The sequence below is a fragment of the Moschus berezovskii genome, chromosome 19 (assembly GCF_049115385.1).
Source record: "Moschus berezovskii isolate FMDL1 chromosome 19, NW_MosBer_1.0, whole genome shotgun sequence".
Classification (NCBI taxonomy): Eukaryota; Metazoa; Chordata; class Mammalia; order Artiodactyla; family Moschidae; genus Moschus; species Moschus berezovskii.
The window spans coordinates 75,407,590-75,429,417 of record NC_142478.1 but is presented as its reverse complement, the minus strand read 5'-3'; the positions used below and the strand labels follow the sequence as shown (position 1 = coordinate 75,429,417).

The window sequence follows — 21,828 nt, the reverse complement described above, 5'->3', positions numbered from 1 at the left end:
TTTCTTGCTATTTGTTATTCATCAGCCCTGCCGTAGGGTCAGGCGTTCATTCACATCCCCAGGTGTAGACGCCTTGAAGGCTGCGAGCGCCCAGGGAGGGTGCAGGGCCGCTCCTGACACATAGTCAGCAGCAGGCAGACGGCGGGGGGGCCCTGTCTCTCTGAGCGGGGAGCCGCTCACCGCTTGCCCATGGATGGGCAGCATCACACCCTCACTCGGCCTTCCTCAGAGCCGCATCCACCAGTCCACCTACGGCAAGAGCCTGGCCATCATGACTGAGGCCCAGCTGTCCACCGCTGTCATTGAGAACCCCGAGATGCTGCAGTACCAGCGCAGGCAGCAGCAACTGGACCACAAGGGCCCCGCAGCCAGGGACGCCGGACCCACGGCCAGGGACGCGGGCTCCGCCACCTCGGTAGCCGGCGTCGTCAACGGGGAGAGTCTGGAGGACATCAGGAAGGTTAGGGCTGGGCCCGGCACCCCGAGAACACCGCCTATAGCCCTTCCTGGGGGTGGACACGGGGCAGTGGGCCTCAGGCCCTGCCCTCCGGAGATTGTCAGCTCCGCGTCTTCCCCTGGGCGCCAGGCTTCCCTGGGAGTGCGGGTGAGGGAGATGGGAAGGGCACAGACTGAACTGGGGGCTAAAACCGTCCCAGGCGCTCGCACAGGGCGCCCCCGCCCCAGGTGGGGTGCACACAGGGTGCGACTGGAGAGCTTGGTTACACGCCTCTGGTGGGGAGTGTTTACCAGCCATGTTTAGAGACAGGAGGTCAGGTCTCACCTGGGAGGTGACTCCGCGTGGAGCCTGTGCTTGCGGGTGCGTGGCTGGCCCGGCACATGTTCACCACCTGGAGGCCCGGTCAGGTGGGCACTGGAGGTGGAGGCCAGGGGCTGCTGGAGCTGCTGCCCCTCGGGGTGGGAGGTCGAGCACACATCCTGAACCAGAGGCTCTACCTGGTTGCATCCGAAAGGCCGTAGCATGGGGAGCTGGGGCTCGCGTCCGTGCAGGCCTTGCTGCTCAGAGGTACTGACACGTCTCCTTTCATTTCTTTCTCTCCTTTGCCAGAACCTTTTAAAGAAGCAGGTTGAGACGCGGACCGCAGACGGTCGGAGGAGAATCACGCCTCTCTGCATCGCACAGCTGGACACCGGGTACTTGCTCTCCCCGTGCCTTCTCTGGCCTTCCCTGGGCTCTCTTCCTCTCTCCTTCCGCCGGGCAGCTCTGTCCGAGCCCGGCCTTCACAGGCTCGTGGGTGGACGGGGGCCAGCTGAGCCCAGCTCCTTGGAGCCCCGCTCCCTGACGGCGCTGTAGGCAGGCTTGCAAAGGCACCTCTCTGGCTCTACCGTGTCCACGCAGCTGGCCTCGCCTTGACGCCAGGGTGAGGAAAGTCAGGTCGGCTTTCTCCTGTCTGTCTTTACACTCTCGTAGCATCCTCTTTCTCAGTAGGAAAGAAATGCACACTTTGAGACTGAAAGCATTAAGGCCCAAAGGACAGTCCAGCCTTAGATTCGATCACTGTTAACACTCTGTTGTCTGTATCCTCCGTTTGTTCCTGGTTCTTGACCTTATGTCCACTTGAATAACTGGTCCTCTAAAGTACTAGCTTGCAGAGGGTCCAGGTGCCAGCCTGTGAACGCGCCGTGCCTTACCTGGCCAGCCCATGACTGGACGTGCGGTGTGGGGGGAGCTGCGCCTGTCCATGCATCTGGGCTCAGCTCTGACTCCCCTCGGTGCACTTCCCAGAACTGGGTGTGCAGGGCGGGACCCCAGTGGGTGGTGGGCTTGGCGGGCATCCGCTGCTGGTGGCATCTGTGGTTGGGCTGGCTTTCGTGTTGGTCATTCTCCCTGCAGTGAGGACTCAGAGGGCGATAAGGTCCTGTGTGAAGAACAGGCCGTGGGTGGAGGTGGCCCACTCCCCTCCGCCTGTCTGTGCAGGCACCGTGCGCAGCAGCGCTCTGCTCACTCTCCTCCTGGGGCTGTTCTGAATCTCCCTGAGGGCCGCGGATACCCTCAGTCACCAACGCACAGACACCCTCCTGAGGTTAGGTGTGCACGCACTGAGCCCCAGCTGACGCTGGAACCAGACTCCTCACCCAGGATGGCTTCTCTTGAAGGAGCCTTTTCCCCTGACCTACCCGGGCACCGCCCCCGCCCGCCTTTCTCAGGACCAGGTGAAGCCCATCTGTGCGGAGCTTGGCCACCTCAGAGCCAGGGGAGGGAGGGCTGAATGGGTGGGAGACGGGGGGCTGCTTCTGTCCTGTGAGTCCTACTGAGGAGGCAGGTGGTGCATGAGCCAGCTTTCTGCCCTGGGACACGCGTTTCTTGCACCAGATTTGATGTTTTTGATCGTAATGACTTTCTTCTCTTGATACGCATGTCAAAATAAGTAACAGATTAGGTGATTATTAGCTTAACCAATCAAGAGAAAAGAGAAAGTGCAAATATTTAAAGTGGAAAAAGTGGGAAGCAATCACAGATAAAGAATAAACCAAAAGGATGAAAGTTACTTTCCTTGAACTCTGCAAATAAATCTGAAAATGGATTATTTTGAGGAAAACAAAAGTTACCAAAACTGGAGAAAATCTGTACAGATGAAGTCTTACAGAAGAAGTGGACAGCTGTCAAAGAGGCAACCGACCAAAAGCCACCTGACTGAGACAACTTGATGGGAAAACGCTGACAAACTTTAAAGAACAAATCACTCTATCAGGTTGGTGCAAATGTAATTACAGTTTTGGATCGTGAATTTTAAATCCTTATAACTAGGCTCAAACACATCTTTATCAATCAAAATAGGAACCATTACAATCAACAACTACATTTTTGCCGACAGGAAATAAGTTTGTTTATTCCTGTAGCATAAAAAAAAAACCCAACAAACTTCGGGATCCAGCAACCTTGGAAAGCGTTTTCTGCATTCAGCTGGTTACGGAAGTGTTTTCTCTGCAAAAGTGTTGTTGAGGTGCTTGAGGAAATGCTACTCACTTGGCAAGAGGTCAGGTGGATAAGGCGGATGAGGCAGAACTCCATAACATTGCTTGTGCAACGTGCAGTCAGGCGTTGCTGTGGAGAAGAATCGGGCCGTTTCTGTTGACCACCATTTGCAGGCATTGCAGTTTTCAGTGCATCTCATCGATTTGCTGAACATACTTCTCAGATGTCATGGTTTTGCTGAAATTCAGAAAGTTGTTGTGGATCAGACCAGCAGCAGATCATCTAACAGTGGCCATGACCTTTTATGGGTGCAAGTTTGGTTTTGGGAAGTGCTTTGGAGCTTCCTCTCGGTCCACCGACTTGTCGTATACAGTCCACTTTTTGTCGCGTGTCACAATCAGTCGAGAAATGGTTCGTTGTTGTTTTGTAGAAGAAGCAAAGATAGCACTTGGAAACGACACTGTTTTGCTCTCCAGTCTGCTCGTGAGGCACCCACTCATCGGCCGTTTTCACCTTTCCAATTTGCTTCCAGTGCAGAACAGCCATAGAATGGTAGCGGTTGAGCTCCTGGACAGCTCCTCCCGTGGCTCTGATGGGGTCAGCGTCAGGGACGCTCTCAGCCGTGCTTGCCAGCTTCTGACGGCCGCCCCCTTCACTCCTCTTCAGGGCGCTCGTTCCCTCTGCAAACCCTCTGCGCTGTGCGTTCGTTTGCAGTCTGGGGTCAGATGTGTTGTGGGTGTTGTGAGTTGTTTCCCCTGCTTTTACATCCCATTTTGAGCTCAAATAAGAAACGCTCTCAAAGTTGCTTTGTGTCTAACATCGTTTCCGTAGTCTAAAGTAAACATAAAATGCACAGCAGATAGTAAGTCATTAGCAGAAAGGTAAAACGAGAAATGCACATCAGAACGATATATAACGTAGTCACATTATTTAGAGTATATTCCAATATCAAAGCACAGATTTCAACAGTGCAAAACCGCAATTGTTTTTGCATCAAGCTAATACTATTGAAAATACCCCTAGTGCTTAGAAAAAGAAAGAAAACTTGCAAAATCATTTTTTAATGACACTATATTGAAATTTCACAATCAAAATATGACAGATACAGTAAATTTCTGATCAATCTCATTTCCAAATGTCAATGTAAAATCCTAAATAAACTGTAACAAACTGAACCTTACAATGTGTTAAAATGCTAATACGCAATAAATAAGTAAAATTTATTTCAGGAAAGCGAGATGGTTGAGACGATTTGGGGAAACTTACTTTACTCCTACCTTTCAATAGATCAAAGTAAATTATTTGGTCATCTCTGTAGATGCTTAAGAGGCATTTTTCTTAAATCCAATATCATTCTTATTTAAAGTCTAATTAAATAGGAATAGATAGGTGTTTATTAAACTTGATAAACGTTTCAAATTAAGTTTGAAAACTGAACAAATGTCTACTCCTGTGACAATAGTTTAACCTTGTTCTAGCAATGCCAGCTCGTACAGTTAGACAAGAGCAAAAAGAAATTAGAAAGGAGGTGGCAAGTGTGTTGTTAGTCAAGGGTGATGTGATCCACAAGAGAATCAACTGGAAAAGCTGCCACAGTCAGTGAAAGAAGGCCAGGTGCCTGTGTGCAGCCAGCCCCGCGCCATCAAGTAGCACGCTGCCTTTGGAAGAGAGAGGCCAGCTTCAGCAGTGCGGCACCTAGAACGTCACAAGCACAGGAGATCTTTATGGAGAGAAACATGCTAAACCCCGCTGCAAGACCCACAGGAAAATTCACGGACAGCTGAAAACGCACACCACTTCCTCGGCAGGATGACTCAGTGTCGTAAAGATGACAGATCTCTCTCAGCCCATGAACATAGCATGAACCACTGCAAATCACCACAGGGATTTTCACCAAAAGACAAACTGATTCTGAAGGTATGTAGGAAAGTACATGGGAGCAGCTGAAGTGTTGTGGAGGAGACTAATCAGAGGAGACTAGCCCTGCTAGAAGCGCAAGCTTAGAAGCTGTGACAGCAGTGACGCACCTGCATGTGGATAGAGCAGTGGGGTGCAGGGAGCAGTCAGGGCGCGGTGCCCCCGGAGACAGTCAGCTCGAGACTGCACGGTGGGTGGGAGGCGGCCTCAGTAAGTGGTGCTGGGAAGGCCGGACAGCACATGTAAAGCGGTGAAGCCAGAGCGCTCCCTCACCCCGAGCACGTGAATGCAGAACGGCTCAGAGACTTAAACAGAAGACACGCAACCAACCATAAGACTCCTGGAAGAGAACATAGGCTGGCATTCTCTGACATGCCACACCAGCATTTTCTTAAGGCAATAGAAATAGCAACAAAAATAAACAAACGGCTCTTTTCCGGTTACCGTGGTGTGAGGAATCACAAGCAGCTCTCCCCTGTGACGCCCTCTGTGAGGTGGTAGGGGAGTCCCGCCCGGGGCCACAGGAGCGTTTGCAGGCGGGGGAGCTTCTGGTGTGGGGAGTCCCGCCCGGGGCCACAGGAGCGTTTGCAGACAGGGGAACTTCACATCAGCCTGAAACTGTGTCCCTCAGAAGGACAGACGCTTCTGGTATGGGGAGTCCCGCCCGGGGCCACAGGAGCGTTTGCAGGCGGGGGAGCTTCACATCAGCCTGAAACTGTGTCCCTCAGAAGGACAGACGCTTCTGGTGTGGGGAGTCCCGCCCGGGGCCACAGGAGCGTTTGCAGGCGGGGGAGCTTCTGGTATGGGGAGTCCCGCCCGGAGGCCACAGGAGTGTTTGCAGACGGGGGAGCTTCGCATCAGCCTGAAACTGTGTCCCTCAGAAGGACAGACGCTTCTGGTGTGGGGAGTCCCTCCCGGGAGCCACAGGAGTGTTTGCAGATGGGGGAGCTTCGCATCAGCCTGAAACTGTGTCCCTCAGAAGGACAGACGCTTCTCGGGCAGAATCAGGCTCAAGGCCACTCCCCACCCCAGGCTCTCCGTATGTGTCTTGGGGGACAGCCGCGCTGCGATGCGGCCACAGCCCTGGACACCCCCACGTGGACATCGAGGTACTGAAGAAACTCAGCGAGAATAAGAAGCTGGCCAAGAAACATGAGGCCTTTTGGGGGCTTCCCTGGTGGCTCAGCTGGTAAAGGATCCACCTGCAATGCGGAAGACCTGGGTTTGATTCCTGGCTTGGGAAGATCCCTTAGAGAAGAGAAAGGCCACCCACTCGAGTGTTCTGGCTGGAGCATTACGGTCCATGGAGTCGCAAAGACTGAGCGAGTTTCATGTTCAGCGTTCACAATTTGGCTTCAGAGTCTGATCGACCAGGTCTCATGAATCCTGGGCCCAGGCCTGAACAAGTCTGGCCAGTTCCCTTCCTTGCTGACCCACAATGAGAATGTGGTGGCCAAAGTTGCTGCAATGGAGTCCACGGTCAAGTTCCAGATGAAGAAGGTGCTGTGGCTGTCAGCCACGTGAAGATGACAGGTGTAGAGCTTGTGCACGTCCACTTAGCTGTCAACTTCCTGGTGTCATTGCTCGAGAAAAATTGACAGAACGTCAGGGCCTTGTGCATTAGCAGCGTCGTGGGCAAGCCCCAGTGTCTATACTAAGGCCCAGGTTAATAAACCATACATGGAAAGGCGCTCAGCATCACTGATCGTTAGAGAAAGGCAAATCTAAACCACAGTGAGTTACCACCTCCCACTGGTCCAAATGGCCGTCACTGAAATGTCTGCAAGTAACAAACGCTGGAGAAGGAGTGGAGAAAAGGGAACCCTCCTACATCGTTGGTGGGAAGGTCAGTTGGTGCAGCCACTATGAAAAACAGTGAGGCGGTTCCTCAAAAAGCTAAAAATGTGACCCAGCAAGGTCACTCTGGGCACATACCTGGAGAAAGCTGTTGTTCCAAAAGGTAATGCGCCCCAGTGTTCACTGCAGCGCTGTTTGCAGTAACCACGCCATGGGAAGAAACTCAGTGCCCACCGACACACGAGTGGATGGAGACGCAGGATGTTTAGACAGCGGAGCCCCGCTCGGCCACATGAAAGGAGTGAAATAACGCCATCTACAGCAGCGCGGATTGACCCGGAGATTGTCACGGTGCCTGAAGTGAGCCACGGAGAGACAAAGGCCAGAGGGGCTCACTCGTGTGGGGTCTGAAATGTGACACAACGAGTGCATCTGCACAGCAGACAGATCGCAGGCGCAGAGAACAGAGGTGTGGTTGCTCAGCAGAAGGGCGTGGGCAGGGCCACCATGGGGGCTCATCTGTGGGCTGGGCACACGCGCACAGGAGGCTCTGCTCGGGAGCCTGTGACGACGCACACTGGGAAAGAAGGTGTGCGTGTGTGGCTGCGTCACTGTCCCGTGCAGCAGAAGCAAGCACAACAGTGCACGTCAGCTACACTTCAGGGAGGCACAGTCTGTGAGAAATTTGGAGCCCTGTCTTACAACTTAGAATTTTGCACAGCTCAGAAATTTTTCAGAGAATAACATTCTGAACATTTCAGTTTTTTTTTTTTTAATAACCTCAGATGTAAAAAAAATCTTTCCTGCAAATTACACAAAAGTTTAGACCACACAAACACAACATGTTTTTGCAAGAAAAATTACATGGTAAGTGGTCAAAACACAACATCCTGGGGAAAATATTCCCTGTCCATGTAGGAATTTTAAAAATATGGTAAGTAGGTCTTAATAGCACAGACCAGTAATCAGATAGAACAAGGTCTTAATGTGGGTCAGACTTGCTTTTAAATGTCTTAGCGTGACCAATCTCAGAGCACTCGTTAGAATAGTAACGAAGTTACAGATGTGGTTGGCTGGCTGGCTGCGAGGTTCTCACTCATGTAGGCGGAGACCATGGCCGTCTTCACCGGTGCATTCCCAGCGTTGGGCATTTAGTTGCTGCTCAGTGCATTTTGAAGGGATAAAAGGAAAAAAAAAATAGAAAAATGGATGACAGAAATGAACAAACAGTTCACAGAAGAAGAGTGTCAGATATTTCTGGATGAACAATTTTCAACTCTACATCAAAATAATTGTAAATTAAACCCTAATGCTGGGAAAGACTGAAGGCAGGAGGAGAGGGGATTGACAGGATGAGATGGTTGGATGGCATCACTGATTCAATGGACATGAGTTTGAGTAAGCTCCAGGAGGTGAAGGACAGGGGACCCTGGTGTGCTGCAGTCCATGGGGCTGCGAAGAGTCAGACAGGACTGACCGAACAATAAAAAACCTGTAGTAACAGAGCACTTTCATCTCTCAGAGAGTCAGAGGGGAAGAAATTGATAAAACCGGTGCTGAGTGTGTGGAGAAGTGGGCGGCCATACACAGCTTGTGAGGTGGACCTCAAAGCGGGACCCCGAGGACGGTTTATCCAGAACCGTCTGTGAACGTTCCACTTGATACTGCCTTTCCTTCTAGCATTTTCTCCCCGTAGCATGTAAAGTCAAGGTGGGCGACAGTTAAACAGCAGGCGTGCCCGTGTTCTCCATGTGCTGTCCTGGGCACGAGCCTGGGGGTTGCGCTAGTTCAGACGGCGGCCCCGTGGGGAGGGCCCTCAGCAGAGCCCTGCAGTGTGATACAGCAGTGCCAGGAAGCCATCGGCCGTTCCTCGGGAGAGGCTGGTTGGGTGACGTGGCATGTCCAGGCCACCCGTAACGGCAGGGAGGCCCCTGTGTGCTGTTTCCGCAGCCCCAAGACACGCTTGCCTGGTCAACCCTCAGGGTGCATCTTAAAATCAAAGGCATCTGACAGTTAACGGTTGCGATCTTTCTCTTTCTCAGTGGCACATAGGCTGCCAGTTCGTCTTCGGCCCTAGTGAGCGGGGTGGTTTTCCTGTCTTTTTTACTTCTTTGTCACTTGCATGGAACCGCCCTGACAGTGCCTTGCCCCTGGACCAGAAACCGGGCTGTCGAGGGCGTGTCAGTACTCGGCGCAGCGCCCGCGGCCTGGGCTGACTCTCCCCTTCTCGGCGACAGGGACTTCTCCACAGCCTTCTTCAACAGCATCCCGCTCTCGGGCTCCCTGGCGGGCCCCATGCTCAGCTCCCACAGCGGCCCGCCGCTGCTGCCGCTGGACCCTGGCACGCCTGTCCCCTTCAGCTCCTCGAAGCCTTCCACCGAGCCGGCACCCGGCACCCGGCCTGTGGGCGATGCTGCCAGTAAGGACGGGTGAGTCCGTGGGGCCAGGGGCAGGTCCCAGGGACGCTGGGCAGCCTCAGGTGAAAGGAGAAACAGGCTGGGTTTCAGATGGGGGCCTGCTCAGAAGATGGGTCCGTGCTCAGGGTCCAGGGGCTCCGTGTCACCAGCCACAGGGCCAGCCCTGCTTCAGCTGGTCTGCTCGTGTGCCCCGGCCCCAGCTCCCCCCACACTCAGAATGCGTCTGCTGGGGGAGCCCATGGCCCACTGCTGCCTGGACACCACACTGGCCGTGGGAAAGGAGCATAGGGGTGTGACTGAGGAACTGGCCCCCTGAGGGCCTTGCCAGGCAGGTCTCTGGAAGTATCTCTTCTAGACTGAGCCAGGCCACAGGGTCACAGCCACAAGAGCAGAGCCCCAATCCCCTGAGGAGGGGCAGGGAGCGCGGGACGAAAGGCTGGCTTCTCCCTGGTGCGGACACAGGCCAAGACTCCCTCCCGGGAGGTGTCCAAACCCAGCTACTGCCCTGGCCTGTGCCTGACAGTCGCGGTGACTCCAGGGCCTGCATTACCACAGCTTTTGCCATGGTCGCAGCCGGCAGGCCTGCACCAGGGGAGGAGGGATCACACAATGGGTCCGCCAGGCCTCTCAGGAAGCTGGGCATCGGGGTGAAGGGGCCTGGGGAAGGGCAGGGTGCCAGGCCTGCACGAGGTCCTGGGAGACCTGCAGGTCTGGCCTGGGTCAGCCCGGAGGAGGCCCTGCGGCTTCGCACCAGTGTGTGGGACGTGCCTGGACCCGGGGTGGCGGGGGCACCTGACCGTCCCCCGGGAACCTGCAGAGCTGCCCAGGGGCCGCAGTTGGCCAGGGGAAGTAGCAGGAGGGGACGGTGGCTTCAGGACCCCGTGCACTTCCGGTTAGACCTGTGGGCAGAGCAGCCTGGGGTAGAGACAAGCCCGAGGTGAGGAAGGGCCTGTGGAGCCGCCGTCCTGGCCTTGTGCCCCCAGCAGCTCTCGGAAGGTTGGGGGGGGGGCGTGCCAGGCGTTGGCTCACACCCTCACAAATGCCAGGTGCCAGAGGGGCCACCTTCCAGAAGGTTATGTGGGGATGTTGAAGTCAGGGAAGTCGTTTATGGAAGTCTGATGTTTGTGCCTGGCTCCTTGGGCTCCACGGCACACAGAGCCCAGAGTCCCGGCCCTGCTGGTTGTGTGACGTGGCCTTCTCCCCACTCACCCCAGCGTGAACATGGCCACTGCTCCCACCACCCCGTCCCCCTCCGTCCTGACAACCCCGTCCAAGATCGAACCTATGAAGGCGTTTGACTCTCGGTTCACGGAGCGCTCCAAAGCCACGCCGGGGACTCCTGCCTTGGCCAGCGTGACCCCGACAGCCGTGGAAAGGTAGGTGGGGATGCATGGGCCCCGGGGATGGGGGTGGGCAGGTTCTAGCCTCTAATGCCGGCTTCCTGCTCACGCACTAGCCGGGAGGCCGGGAGCCGAGGCAGAGTGATGGGCTGGAGGCCTCTGAGCCCCCACAGCACGTCCTTACCTCCCCGAGGACAGGCAGCAGCCCCCTGGGTGCCCGGACCCTGCTGAGCCGGCTGCCTGAGCGTTCCAGCCTGTGCAACTGGCCTAGAGCCTCTCTGCCCTCAGGGAGGCCTCAGCGCGAGTCCTCTGAGGCACAGAACTTACCACCTGGTCCAGTGAGTCAAGGACTGGGGCATGCAAGCTGGGCCAGGCCACCTCCCTTGGCACAGGCCGGGGGTACCAGTCCCTTCCTGGAGCTGCGTCCCCATTAGCACGTCGGGGACTGGGGCGTGCAAGCTGGGCCGGGCCACCTCCCTTGGCACAGGCCAGGGGCGCCAGTCCCTTCCTGGAGCTGCATCCCCATTAGCACGTTGGGGACGGGGGCCCGGAACCTGCAGGAGCCCCTCAGCCAGCCACTGCCCAGAGGAGGCGGCAGCTGTGACGAGAGCCGTCCTTGCCGTGGACAGCAGAGCCACCTGGGCTGCCCCGGGGCTTAACTCCATGTGGAAACAGCATGTCTGGGCAGGCTTCACACTCGGGGAGGGGCGTGGGGCACTGTCGTGCAGGCCAGCATGGCCCCTGACCTTGGTATGCGGTCAGCAGTGTGGCGGATCTGAAGCCTCCCGCTGCTGAACGCTCTGGAAAGCTGATGAGATGAGACGCGTGTCCCTAAACAGGAAGTGAGGGGTGCTGAGGCGCCTCCCACCCCCAGACGCGGGAGGGTGACCTGGGCCCTGAGGCCACCAGGCTGGCTCCGTCAGGAGCTGTCACCCCACCCCTTACGGCCTTTGAGACACAGCTCCACCAGGGCCTGTGGGGTGAGGCGTCATGCCCACCATTCTCGCCCTCTCCCTTGACAGTGGCAGAGAATACGTGAGTCCACAACCCACAAATACGAGCCGAAGTGCCAGCAAGTGCGCGTGCCCGCAGGCTCCAGACCGCGCACGGCGGGTCCGTCCTGAGCAGCCTGCCCCAGGGCTTCCCCTTCTCCTCCTCACGGTGCCTGTAGCGTGCCGTTTCCAAAAAAGTGTCATCAGAGCCACATGGCACGGCCTTTTCACGTGGCTTTCTTTGTCTTAATAATGTTTAAGGTTCCTCCACGCATTTTCATGATTTGATAGCTTCCTTCTTTCTTTTTTTTTAGTGCAAGTGTTTATCTTGCGTAGTTTTTGTTGCACTGGGCCCTTGTTTCTCTGGCTGCGGCCAGCAGGGGCTCCCTGCGTTGCAGTGGCCTCTCTGGTAGCGGAGCACACGCTCTAGGCGTGCACGCTTAGTTGCCCCCCAGCTCGCGGGGTCCTCCCGGAGCAGGGGTTAAACCCATGCCCTTCATTCCCAGGTGGACTCTTGGCCGCTTGACCAGCAGGGATGCCCTCTCCTGACTTGTTTCATTTGTCGGCTTTTGGGGACAAGCAGGGATTTGATTGGCTACCCTGCAACTAGTGGTCCCGGGAAATGCCACGGGTGTGTGTCGTACAGGTTGAAAGAGCAGAGCCTGGTGAAGGAGCTGCGGCCACGCGACGTCCTGGAGAGCAGCAGCGACAGCGACGAGAAGGCGCCCACGGCCAAGCCCTGCTCGCTGTCCAAGCGCAAGCTGGAGCTGGAGGTTGAGACCGTGGAGAAGAAGAAGAAAGGGCGGCCACGGAAGGACTCGCGGCTCCTGCCCATGTCCCTGTCTGCGCAGGTGAGGCTGCTGGTGGGCGCCGCTGGGGCCTGGGCCGCCCCACGCCCAGAGTCCTCGAGTCCCCCAGGGCAGCTGCCTCGGGCCCACAGTGGCCTGCCTCCCTGTGGCGCGCATCTGCCCTGCGGTCCTCAGGGAGGAGAAGCCGGGGCCGCAAGCCCAGCCTCGCTCAGGGACTCACCCTCCAGCGCTGGCGCAGGGCTCAGGGGCATCTCTGCTCTTGCAGTCCCCCTCCACCCTGACCGCCGAGAAGGACACGGTGTGTGTGTCTGTCCCAGCACCTGCGCTGAAGCTGCCGATGCCAGGCCCGCAGAGAGCCTTCACCCTCCAGGTGAGCTCCCCCTGGGCCGTGAGCCCTGAGGTGTCACAGACTCGGGCTGCTTCCACACGGCCCCCATCACCTTCAGGGGAGCTGTGGCTGATCCGAGCAGCCACCCAGTCTTACGGAGTGGCTGGCCTCTTTGGGGACCCTGCGTCTCCCCCGTGGTTTGCCCTCCAAGGCCTGCTGCCCGCCCTGGGCGCCCAGCTCCTAGAGACCCGCCCCAGGGGTCCCTTCTTCCAGGAGCCTCCTCGATCTTGCCTCTGGGCCTTGGACTCGGTGCCTGGGGGGCCGTCCACGTCACAGCACCCAGCACAGGCGGCCGTGAGGGGTGTGAGGTCTATTGCAGCATGCACCTGGGGCTGGTGGTCCTTGGCCCAGAGGCCCTGGCCTCACAGGCCGTCCCCCCACCCTCGGGACCTCCGTGCCGGTGGGGCACGCCGCCCTGCCCAGGCTGCCCTCGGGGTCTCTGGGTGGGGCCCCCGGTTCTTTCCATGAGTGGCTAGTCCTCCACCCTGGGGCCTTCCCTGCAGCGCCTGGTGGGACTGTGCTTGGTTTCTGGGGGCCTGGCCAGCCCTCCGCCCAGCTCAGCTGCTGGGGCCTCCCAAGTGCCGGCGCTCCTGTCTGCCCGTGTGGAGCTGTCGCCAACCCACACCGCCTCCCCACACTCACCTGGAGGGGCTCCGCAAGCACACCGGGCACCTCGGGCCTCCCAGACCTCCAGGAGCCAGCCAGCCTCCGTGCCTGCCACACCCCACAGCTGTTGAAGGTCTTCAGTCGGGAGACCCGTGTCCCCCAGCTCTGCGCTTGAGCTGGGGCCCTTCCGTGCTCTCGGCCAGGCGCCTGTGGCCGCTGCATCCTCTCTCCCGAGCGGGGGTGGCGGAATCGAGAGGCTTCAGTCATCAGCTGTTACCCAGCGCGTCCACTCCACAGATGGAGGGCCGGTGGTCACCCGCTCCCGGCACCTGTCCCTGTGACCACTCCTCCTGACCCCCCACCCTGTGGAGGAAGCTCTGTACACCCCTGGGGCCTGCGTCTGAGGCCAGCTCCACTGAAGACTTGTCTTGCCTCCCCCAGGTGAGCTCCGACCCCTCCATGTACATCGAGGTGGAGAATGAGGTGGCGGCCGGCGGGGGCCTGAAGCTGAGCCGCCTGAAGTGCAGCCGTGAGGGGAAGGAGTGGGAGACGGTGCTCCCCGGCCGCATCCTCACAGCCGCCGGCAGTGGGTAAGGGAAGGGCCTTGCCCCACTGCTCGCAGGGCAGCCCCTGCTCCACGCCTGGCCCACCACGTCCCTGGGGCCACCCGAAGGTGGCGCCATCACCCACGTGCTTCAGGAGGGGAGCCCCGCCCCGGGCGTTGTGGCCAGGCTCCTGCAGGCCCTGTGTGCAGGCACTGCCTGCCTCTGACCGTCGCTGGCTGCTTCTCTGGACCGAGTTTTGTGTAGGGAGGTCAGCAGGGCTTTCTGACTATCCTCCCCGTACCCAGGCCGGTGCTTTCCAGGTCCTGCCCTTCTACTCAGGGCTCAGCCCCACAGTGTCTTCCCAAGGGCTCCAGGGCCTCTAGAGGGGCCCCGCGCTCGCTTCCTCTGGAGGGAGGGCCCATCAGAGCCGTGTGCGCTCCCTCACGAGCACACTCGTCTGTCAGGCCCGGGCGACGCCCTCACAGGTGTCTGCTGCCCCCCCGCCCTCGCTGGACTCCTCCCTGGCTCTGTTCCAAGGCTGGCAGGGTGGGAGTGTCAACACGACCTCCCTGGTGACCAGAGGCTGCTGCAGAGCCAGCCAGGCCCCAGCCGGGTGCACAGACTTGCCACCCACTGCCAGGCCCTGCGGCTGCTTCCTGGCCCACAGTGGGGGCCCCACTGGGAGCAGAGCCTGCAGCGCCAGGCACAGCCCAGGGCCCCCGTGGCCACCTGGAGGAGGGAACGTGACAGTGCCCACGGCCGGCGCTCCATCCCCCCAGCCCCAGCCTGTCTGGGCAGAGCCCTCTGAGGCTGTTCTGGCTCGTCTCAGCCAGGACCACGGGCCCTCGCTATTGGGGCACTGGTCCTTGAACGCTTGCTCCTGGGGCAGCTCATGTGAGCCCAGGATAGCCCGGACAGCCTGGGGAGAGGAGCCGGCCCCAGGCAGGCCCCTGACACCCGCCCCCGCCCCCAGGGACGTGGTGTGCGTCGCCTGTGAAAAGCGGATGCTGTCGGTGTTCTCGGCCTGCGGACGCCGCCTCCTACCCCCCATCCTGCTGCCGTCCCCAATCTCCACCCTGCACTGCACCGGTCCATATGTCATGGCACTCACTGCCGCCGCCACGTTGTCCGTCTGGGATGTCCACAGGCAGGAGGTGGTGGTGAAGGAGGAGTCACTGCAGTCCATCCTGGCAGGTCTGCACAGGGCCCTCGGGTCGGGGCGGCCCTGCTGGCCGAGGCGACGCGCAGGCTCTGGGCCCTGCTGCTGAGGGGCCTGGGGCCCGCTGACCAGAACATGTGGGAACCTTCCGCGTGTCCCCCCAGGAAGCGACATGACAGTGTCTCAGATCTTGCTGACGCAGCACGGGATCCCGGTGATGAACCTGTCGGACGGCAAGGCCTACTGCTTCAGCCCGTCACTGTCCGCGTGGTGAGCTCACCGCCCCCAGGCTGTGTTCCCGCTGTCTGCTCTCTGGGGTCCCGTCCAGGGGGGCACTTGAGTGTTCCTGGGCTTGTCCACTGGCATTTCTGGCCTGGCCTCTAGCCAGCGCCCGCATCAAGAGGCCCCTGTGGGCGTGCAGGGCGCCCGGCCCACGCTGCCCCTGCTGGACTTTCGGTTTCCCTGAGCCCCGCCTGCCCCTGTGTCCCCAGGAACTTGGTCTCTGACAAGCAGGACTCACTGGCGCAGTGCGCGGACTTCAGGAGCAGCCTGCCGCCCCAGGACGCCATGCTGTGCTCGGGACCCTTAGCCATAGTCCAGGGCCGCGCCTCCACGTAGGTGCCGGGCGAGGGCGGCTGTGCGCACGCGGTCCCTGCCAAACCCACCCTGGACTGCTGTCTGCCCCGCGGGCGGGCTCGGTCTCAGGGAGCAGGCTCACGGCCCTGTCGCTGAGAGGCGGGCGGCGGGCCAGCGAGGCGGTGCAGAGTGGGGCCTGGGGCCTGGGGCCGGCTGGGGCTGCTGACGGTGCTCTGCCCGCAGCTCGGGGCGGCAGGCGGCCCGGCTCTTCTCCGTGCCTCACGTGGTGCAGCAGGAGACCACCCTGGCCCACCTGGAGAGCCAGGTCGCCGCAGCGCTCACCCTGCGCTCCAGCCACGAGTACCGCCACTGGCTGCTCCTGTACGCGCGGTACCTCGTGAGCGAAGGTGAGCCCGGCCCCGCCTCCGCCCCGCCCCAGCCAGACCTCCCGAGGGCCCACAGCCTGGTCAGCAAGGTGGCGGCCCTGCCAGCGTCCAGCCCCACCATCAGCTGAAGGGCTGGGGCAGGGCACATGTGGAGGTCACTCCCAGAAGCCTCCCTGCCCCCCACCCCTCGGAGCCCCGTAGGCCCACAGCTCTGCCCCTCCCGCCCAGCAGTGCCGCCTGCTATCCAGCAGCTGCACGACCCTCAGCCCAGCTCTCCGAGGGCCGTCCGTGTCCCTGCCCCAGGACCCCACTCCCCTGACCCGTGCCTGCCCCCCTCCAGCAGAGCCCCCGCCCACCCCTCTTCCAACGGCCCACACCCTGGGGTCTCCCCGAGCCCAGCCCACTCCGGGACGTGCTTGTGCCCAGGGAGAGAGCAGGTCGGGGCCAGAGCCGGGACAGCAGGCCGCAGGAGGTGACGCACGGAACGGTGGTCCCTTGGGCTTTGTGTTCACGGTGATTGGCATGGTCTCAGCTTTCTGGTCTTTATGTGACGTGTTCCTGGTTCTGTTTTCTGTAACTAGGGTTTGAATACCGACTCCGGGAAGTATGCAAGGACCTCTTGGGGCCGGTTCACATGTCCACTGGAAGCCAGTGGGAGTCCACAGTGGTGGTAGGTGCAGTTCTCCTACCCCTACAGGAAGGTGGGACTGAGGCCTGAGCCAGGTGCTGTGAGAGCTTCTTGGTGCCCTCCTCCAGCCATGGGACCTGGCCTCAGAGTGAGGGCATGGTGCCCACCCATCCTGGCGGAAGCCCTCACAGCACAACCGAGGGGCCTCTGCTCTGTGTCTGTCAGCAGTGAGGCACCGTCTGGGCTGGCAGACCTGGGCGAGTGAGCTGCTGAGTCTGCAGAGTGGTGGCGGGGAGGCCCAGGGGGTCTGCGGGTGGGGGTGGCAGTGCACTCGCTGGGCCCTAGAGGCCTCCGTGGCCAGAACAGCGTCGGCAGAGGGGGTGTGATCTGAGGGCAAGAAGTGGATCCTGCAGAGGCCGCCCTGCATGGCTTGCAGGATCCGAGTTCCCTGACCAGGGATCAGACCCAAGCCCCTGCAGTGGAAGCACAGAGTCCCCGCCACTGGACCGCTAGGAAAGTCCCAGCACTCTTCCGAATTGACACCTTTTTAAAAAAAAAATTTCTCCTGTCTCTTCGTCTGGATGTTGGGGGTGGGGTGGGGGTAAGTTGAGTGTGAGCCCTCCACCTTCTTGCTGAGTTTCTCGGTGAGAATTGGCCGTTCCTGTGGAGCTGGTCCCCAGGAGGTCGGGCAGCTGAGGGTGCTGCCCGCGACCCCAGGAGGCTCCTGGGACGACGCCATCTGACGTGTCTAGGAGCCATTTGTGTCTCCTGTTGGAATACTGTGGTGTCATCTGCTTTCCTTACTGTTTGTTGTGTGTTGGGAAACGAGTGATAGAGCCCCCAGTGCACCTCAGGGGCCCCAGGTTTCTTGCCGTGTACGGGGTGGTGGCCGGGGGTGGCGGGGCAGACAGTAAGCAGAGGGTGGGCATGGGGCAGCCGCCCTCCGGGGCCTGAACTGTCCTCCAGGCCCTCTAGGGAAGCCTCTTCCATCAAGGTCTCCATCTCAGGACCTGTGGCCGTGAGCTGCGTCTGGCTGCTGCCCAAGACGGTTGGGGTGGAGGGGGCGGCGTGTGCTGGGGTCTTTGCACACATTCTCCAGCGATGGTTTTTGTCACAAAGTCTACATTATTTGATAATGCGTTTATTATCTAGCAACTTATCTTTCTGCATCGTTAACTTGCAGCCTCTCTGTGTAGGTGCCTGTGTATTTCTTGCCAGCATTGGCGTGGCCGGCTTTTGTTTGATCTGACAAGCTGTTTTTTCATCACCTAGTTCAAACCATTTACGTCTCTTGTTTCCTTATGTGTGTGTTCGTATTAAAGACTAGCATCAGCTTTAGCAAGATAATAAGAAATGGCAACCCACTCCAGTGTTCTTGCCTGGAGAATCCCAGGGACGGGGGAGCCTGGTGGGCTGCCATCAATGGGGTCACCCAGAGTCGGACACGACTGAAGTGACTTAGCAGCAGTAGCAGCAGCGTGCCTCTTCTCACTCTGCGTATTTCCTCCAAAACATTTTCAGAGTGGATCTTTCCTGGGGTAACCCCTCTGAGGCTTTCAGTTCAGTTCAGTTCAGTCGCTCAGTCTTGTCCGACTCTCCGCGACCCCATGAATCACAGCACGCCAGGCCTCCCTGTCCATCACCAACTCCCGGAGTACACTCAAACTCATGTCCACAGAGTCGGTGATGCCATCCAGCCATCTCATTTGAGGTGTTACAAGCCTGAATAAAACATTTTTTATGATAATCTCTTATGTGAGTAACTGTTTAACTGGATTAAAAAGTAGGCAAGGTTTTTAACAGGGTATTAAAAACACCAGGGATTTCCCTGGAAGTCCAGTGGTTAGGACTCCATGCCGGCCCAGGTTTAATCCCTGCTCAGGAATCAAGATATGGCAAACTGGTTAAAAAAACAAAACACTTTATTCTGAGTCTTGGCATGTTTTCCTTTATAGGTAATATGTTCTTAATCTTTGGAAATTTTCAGAATTTTTCTGCCGTTTATCTGAAAATGTTGTGTCTTATTCCAACATGTCTGGTTATTAGCTTTTCCATGTTACCTGATCAGCCCTCAGTGGGGCCTTTCAGCCTTGAACTGTGAAATGTACCCATGTTTTTCTTTAACTTTGTGTCTCCTGTGGAACCCGTTGCGTGGGTGTTGGGCTGTCTGCTGTCGTCCACAGGCCTCTGTGGGCAGTGGTCGCCCCCACCTGCTCGGGGGTGGCTGCTTCCCCGCTGGCCCTCAGCCTTCTCGGCCTCAGCAGCGTCCAGGCCCCGGAGCCCCCTCCTCCTGTGGGTGTGCTGTGCTGCTCACATTGCTGCCTCTGTTTCCTCGTCTGGGGTCCACGCTGGTTGTGGCACCCGGGCCTCCTCTTGCAGGGGCAGCCCTGCCCGCAGGGCTCTCCCTCCAGCAGCTGTGCTCCTCGGGGGCCTGTGGATGGAGACCCCGCCTGGCAGCGCATGGCACACGAGGGCCCGGGCAGACATGCTTGTGCACCGGGGGCAGGAGGGGTGTAGGAAGTGCTGAAGGCAGAGACCCCGGGACATGAGGCCAAGGCCCGCCCCCTGCCTGGGCTTGACCTCAGGCCCCTGGAGAGCTGCCCCTCCAGGAGGGCCCCCGCCCTGGCAGCCTGGTCTGATCCCGGCCTGGAAGGCCAGGCTCCTCTGGCCACTGACTAGTGCAGAGACCAGCGGTGCCCGAGCCAGCGGCCACAGGAAGCCCAGATGGGCGGAGCCTGCCTGGGATCCCCACCCCTGCACCTGCCGCCCCACGCCTCCGCGTTCAGCCGTCCCACCTCCCGGGGAGAGGGCTCCCTCAGCCGCCTCTCCTGTGCACGCAGGGGCTGCGCAAGCGAGACCTGCTGAAGGAGCTGCTGCCGGTCATTGGGCAGAACCTCCGCTTCCAGCGCCTGTTCACCGAGTGCCAGGAGCAGCTGGACCTCCTGCAGGACAAGTAGCCTGCCCACCCGCCCCCGCCGCAAGGCCCACCGCTGCCCCCACTGGGCCCCAGGGACACCGACACCTCAGGAGGCAGGCTGTCCCGCATGGAGCCACGTCCCGGGCTGCTGCTCCCTCAGAGGGGGCAGCTCTGCCCGCAGCACACCCGCCCTCCAGGCCTGGAGCGGAGCTGGGCTCTGCCTGCTGCCCCAGGGCCAGTGCGGCCCGCCTGGACCTGCCATCTCCAGTGCGGCCCCGGGCAGAACCGGGCCCACGACGTGGGGACGCCAGGCTGCTTCAGCTACAATGAGTGAGCCATTGTGAAGAGAGAGCCCCAGGACGCACACAGATTATGTGGTCGGTAGACTGACCTGAGACCTATATGAAAGGAAAGCCTATTCCAGCACACGGACTATTTTTGTACTAGAATTTGCTAACTTGTAAAATGGCCAATAATCAGGATTTCCCTATAAGTCACTTGGACATTGGTCACTTGTAGGAAATTTAAACTCTAATTATGACAGCTACATTGAAAAATAATTGTACTGAAATTAACTTGTCTATCTTAGTTTGGTTTTAATTTTTAAATGTTTGTAAAAAGAGACTTTTTTGGGGGATGGGGCAGAGGGTGGGTGATTTCTTTTGTAAGTGTAAAATAAATGGACACGCATTGGATACCAAACGCTCCTGACTTCCCCAGCCTTTTCTTTCCAACTCCCAGGCCCTCCCCGCACCGTGGACCCCATCCTGAAATGGGCAGTGATGACACGGCCAGCAGAAGGGATCCTGATGTCACCTGACCCTCGGCCCTTCCACGCGAAGCGTCTCCACGCGAAGCGTCTCCACGCGTAGCCTCTCACGAGCTGGCGGGCCGGCCCGTCCACATCCTCTCCCAGGCCAGCTACAGAGGTCCTGGGTTCTGTCTGCAGGCACCATGGACATCAGGAAACGCAGACATCAGGGTTTTCTTAGGCGGCAGGCCCAGCGCTGACCGACAGGAGGCGGCTGGAATCGCGGAGACTGGCAGCCTGCTGAGGGTGGAGCACCGCCTTCCCTGGTACCGCACCCCACCAGCACCTCTGTGTCTGCTCCATACTCGCGTCGGGAAAGCAGGCCTGATGGTTCTGGCCCCTGATATCCCGTCTGGCTGCTTCCCCGCCGGGTGGTCGTCCCATTGCCTGTCTCACTGGGAAGTCACATGGCTGAAGGGAAGCAGGCACACATGCATGCCCGACAGAGCCAGCATACACGATGCACTTGGGCAAGGGCACCCCAGGGGGCAGGCTGTGGGAGCCACAGGATGCACGTGGCCTGAGAACAGGTGGGCCTCACTCTCCAGCCTGTCAAAGGGAGACAAGGTCAAGAAGATGCGCGTGCTTGTGAGGACCAGCCAGGGTCGTGGAGGCAAAGTCACGGCACATGACACACATTGCCTTGAAGGAGCCTTGACAGTCAGTGTTACAGTGACAACCACTGCTCAGACGAGAGGGGACAGGGAGCGGGGAGACCGGTCGGAAACGTGCGCTTCCAGCCAAGACAGATGGACGGACCACGCTGACCGTGCTGCCTGAAACAGCCGAAGGCGGCAGGCAGGGTATGTGAGACAGTGACAGCAGGAAGGACAGCGGCCCCGGGGAAGTGGGGCGCAGGACGAGTCCGGGGCTGCCCAGCTCCCGCCCGCCGCAGCACCGGGGGGGGGAAGCTGAGGCGGGGCCCAGCAGGACCCTGGACTCCTGACGTGGCACCGAGAGCCCAGGAAGCTCCAAGCCCCGGAGAGGAGGGCATTCCGAGGACGGAACCCCGGAGCTTAGCCTCTGCACGTCCAGCTGCGTGCAGACCGGTGCTCCTGCAACGAGGAAATGGCCACAGAGCCCTCCAGAAGGGTCGGCACCCAGAGCCTCGTGCGGTGTCCGTTCCTGTCCACTGGACTAGAACTCAGCTCACAGGCTTGGGGCAGACTCGGGAAGTCTTCCTCTGTTTTGGAAAATAATTAGATCCATCTGCTCCACATCCATCTGGGATTCCCATGTGGCTCGGATGGTAAAGAACCCATCGGTCAATGCAGGAGACCCGGGTTCAATCCCCGGCTCTGGAAGATACCTAAAGCAGGAGATGGCAACCCACTCCAGCATTCTTGCCTGGAAAATCCCATGGACAGAGGACCCTGGTGGACTTTAGTCCTTGGGGTCACAAAGAGTCAGATATAACAGCAACTAACACTTCCAGATCCGTCTAACAAAACACAAACAAGACCCAAAAGGACTAAATTGTTTCCAAGAAGTTAGTTGCATTGCAGAGTTCCACAGGATCTATAAGAATACAGAAGTGCCCAACATCGCGCAAGGGACAGTTGACAATGTCTGACGTCCGCACGAAGATTACCAGGCCTGCAAAGG

The 21,828-nt window shown here is 58.9% G+C and overlaps 1 protein-coding gene across 3 annotated transcripts in view; it reads left to right on the top strand.

Annotated features, from left to right (window-relative positions):
• HIRA (histone cell cycle regulator) overlaps window positions 1-19,589 on the top strand; it is a 45,917-nt gene extending 26,328 nt beyond the window's left edge. For all 3 annotated transcript variants that reach the window (XM_055405669.2, XM_055405670.2, XM_055405671.2), the window contains 13 exons: window positions 230-460; window positions 1,067-1,152; window positions 8,887-9,078; window positions 10,281-10,442; window positions 12,045-12,249; window positions 12,473-12,577; window positions 13,643-13,791; window positions 14,720-14,940; window positions 15,070-15,175; window positions 15,397-15,519; window positions 15,725-15,888; window positions 16,449-16,537; window positions 19,336-19,589. In XM_055405669.2, the coding sequence (XP_055261644.1) occupies window positions 230-460; window positions 1,067-1,152; window positions 8,887-9,078; window positions 10,281-10,442; window positions 12,045-12,249; window positions 12,473-12,577; window positions 13,643-13,791; window positions 14,720-14,940; window positions 15,070-15,175; window positions 15,397-15,519; window positions 15,725-15,888; window positions 16,449-16,537; window positions 19,336-19,452 (1,950 nt within the window). In that variant the 3' untranslated portion in view covers window positions 19,453-19,589. The remainder of the gene's footprint in view (window positions 1-229; window positions 461-1,066; window positions 1,153-8,886; window positions 9,079-10,280; window positions 10,443-12,044; window positions 12,250-12,472; window positions 12,578-13,642; window positions 13,792-14,719; window positions 14,941-15,069; window positions 15,176-15,396; window positions 15,520-15,724; window positions 15,889-16,448; window positions 16,538-19,335) is intronic.
• Window positions 19,590-21,828: the final 2,239 nt, after the last annotated feature.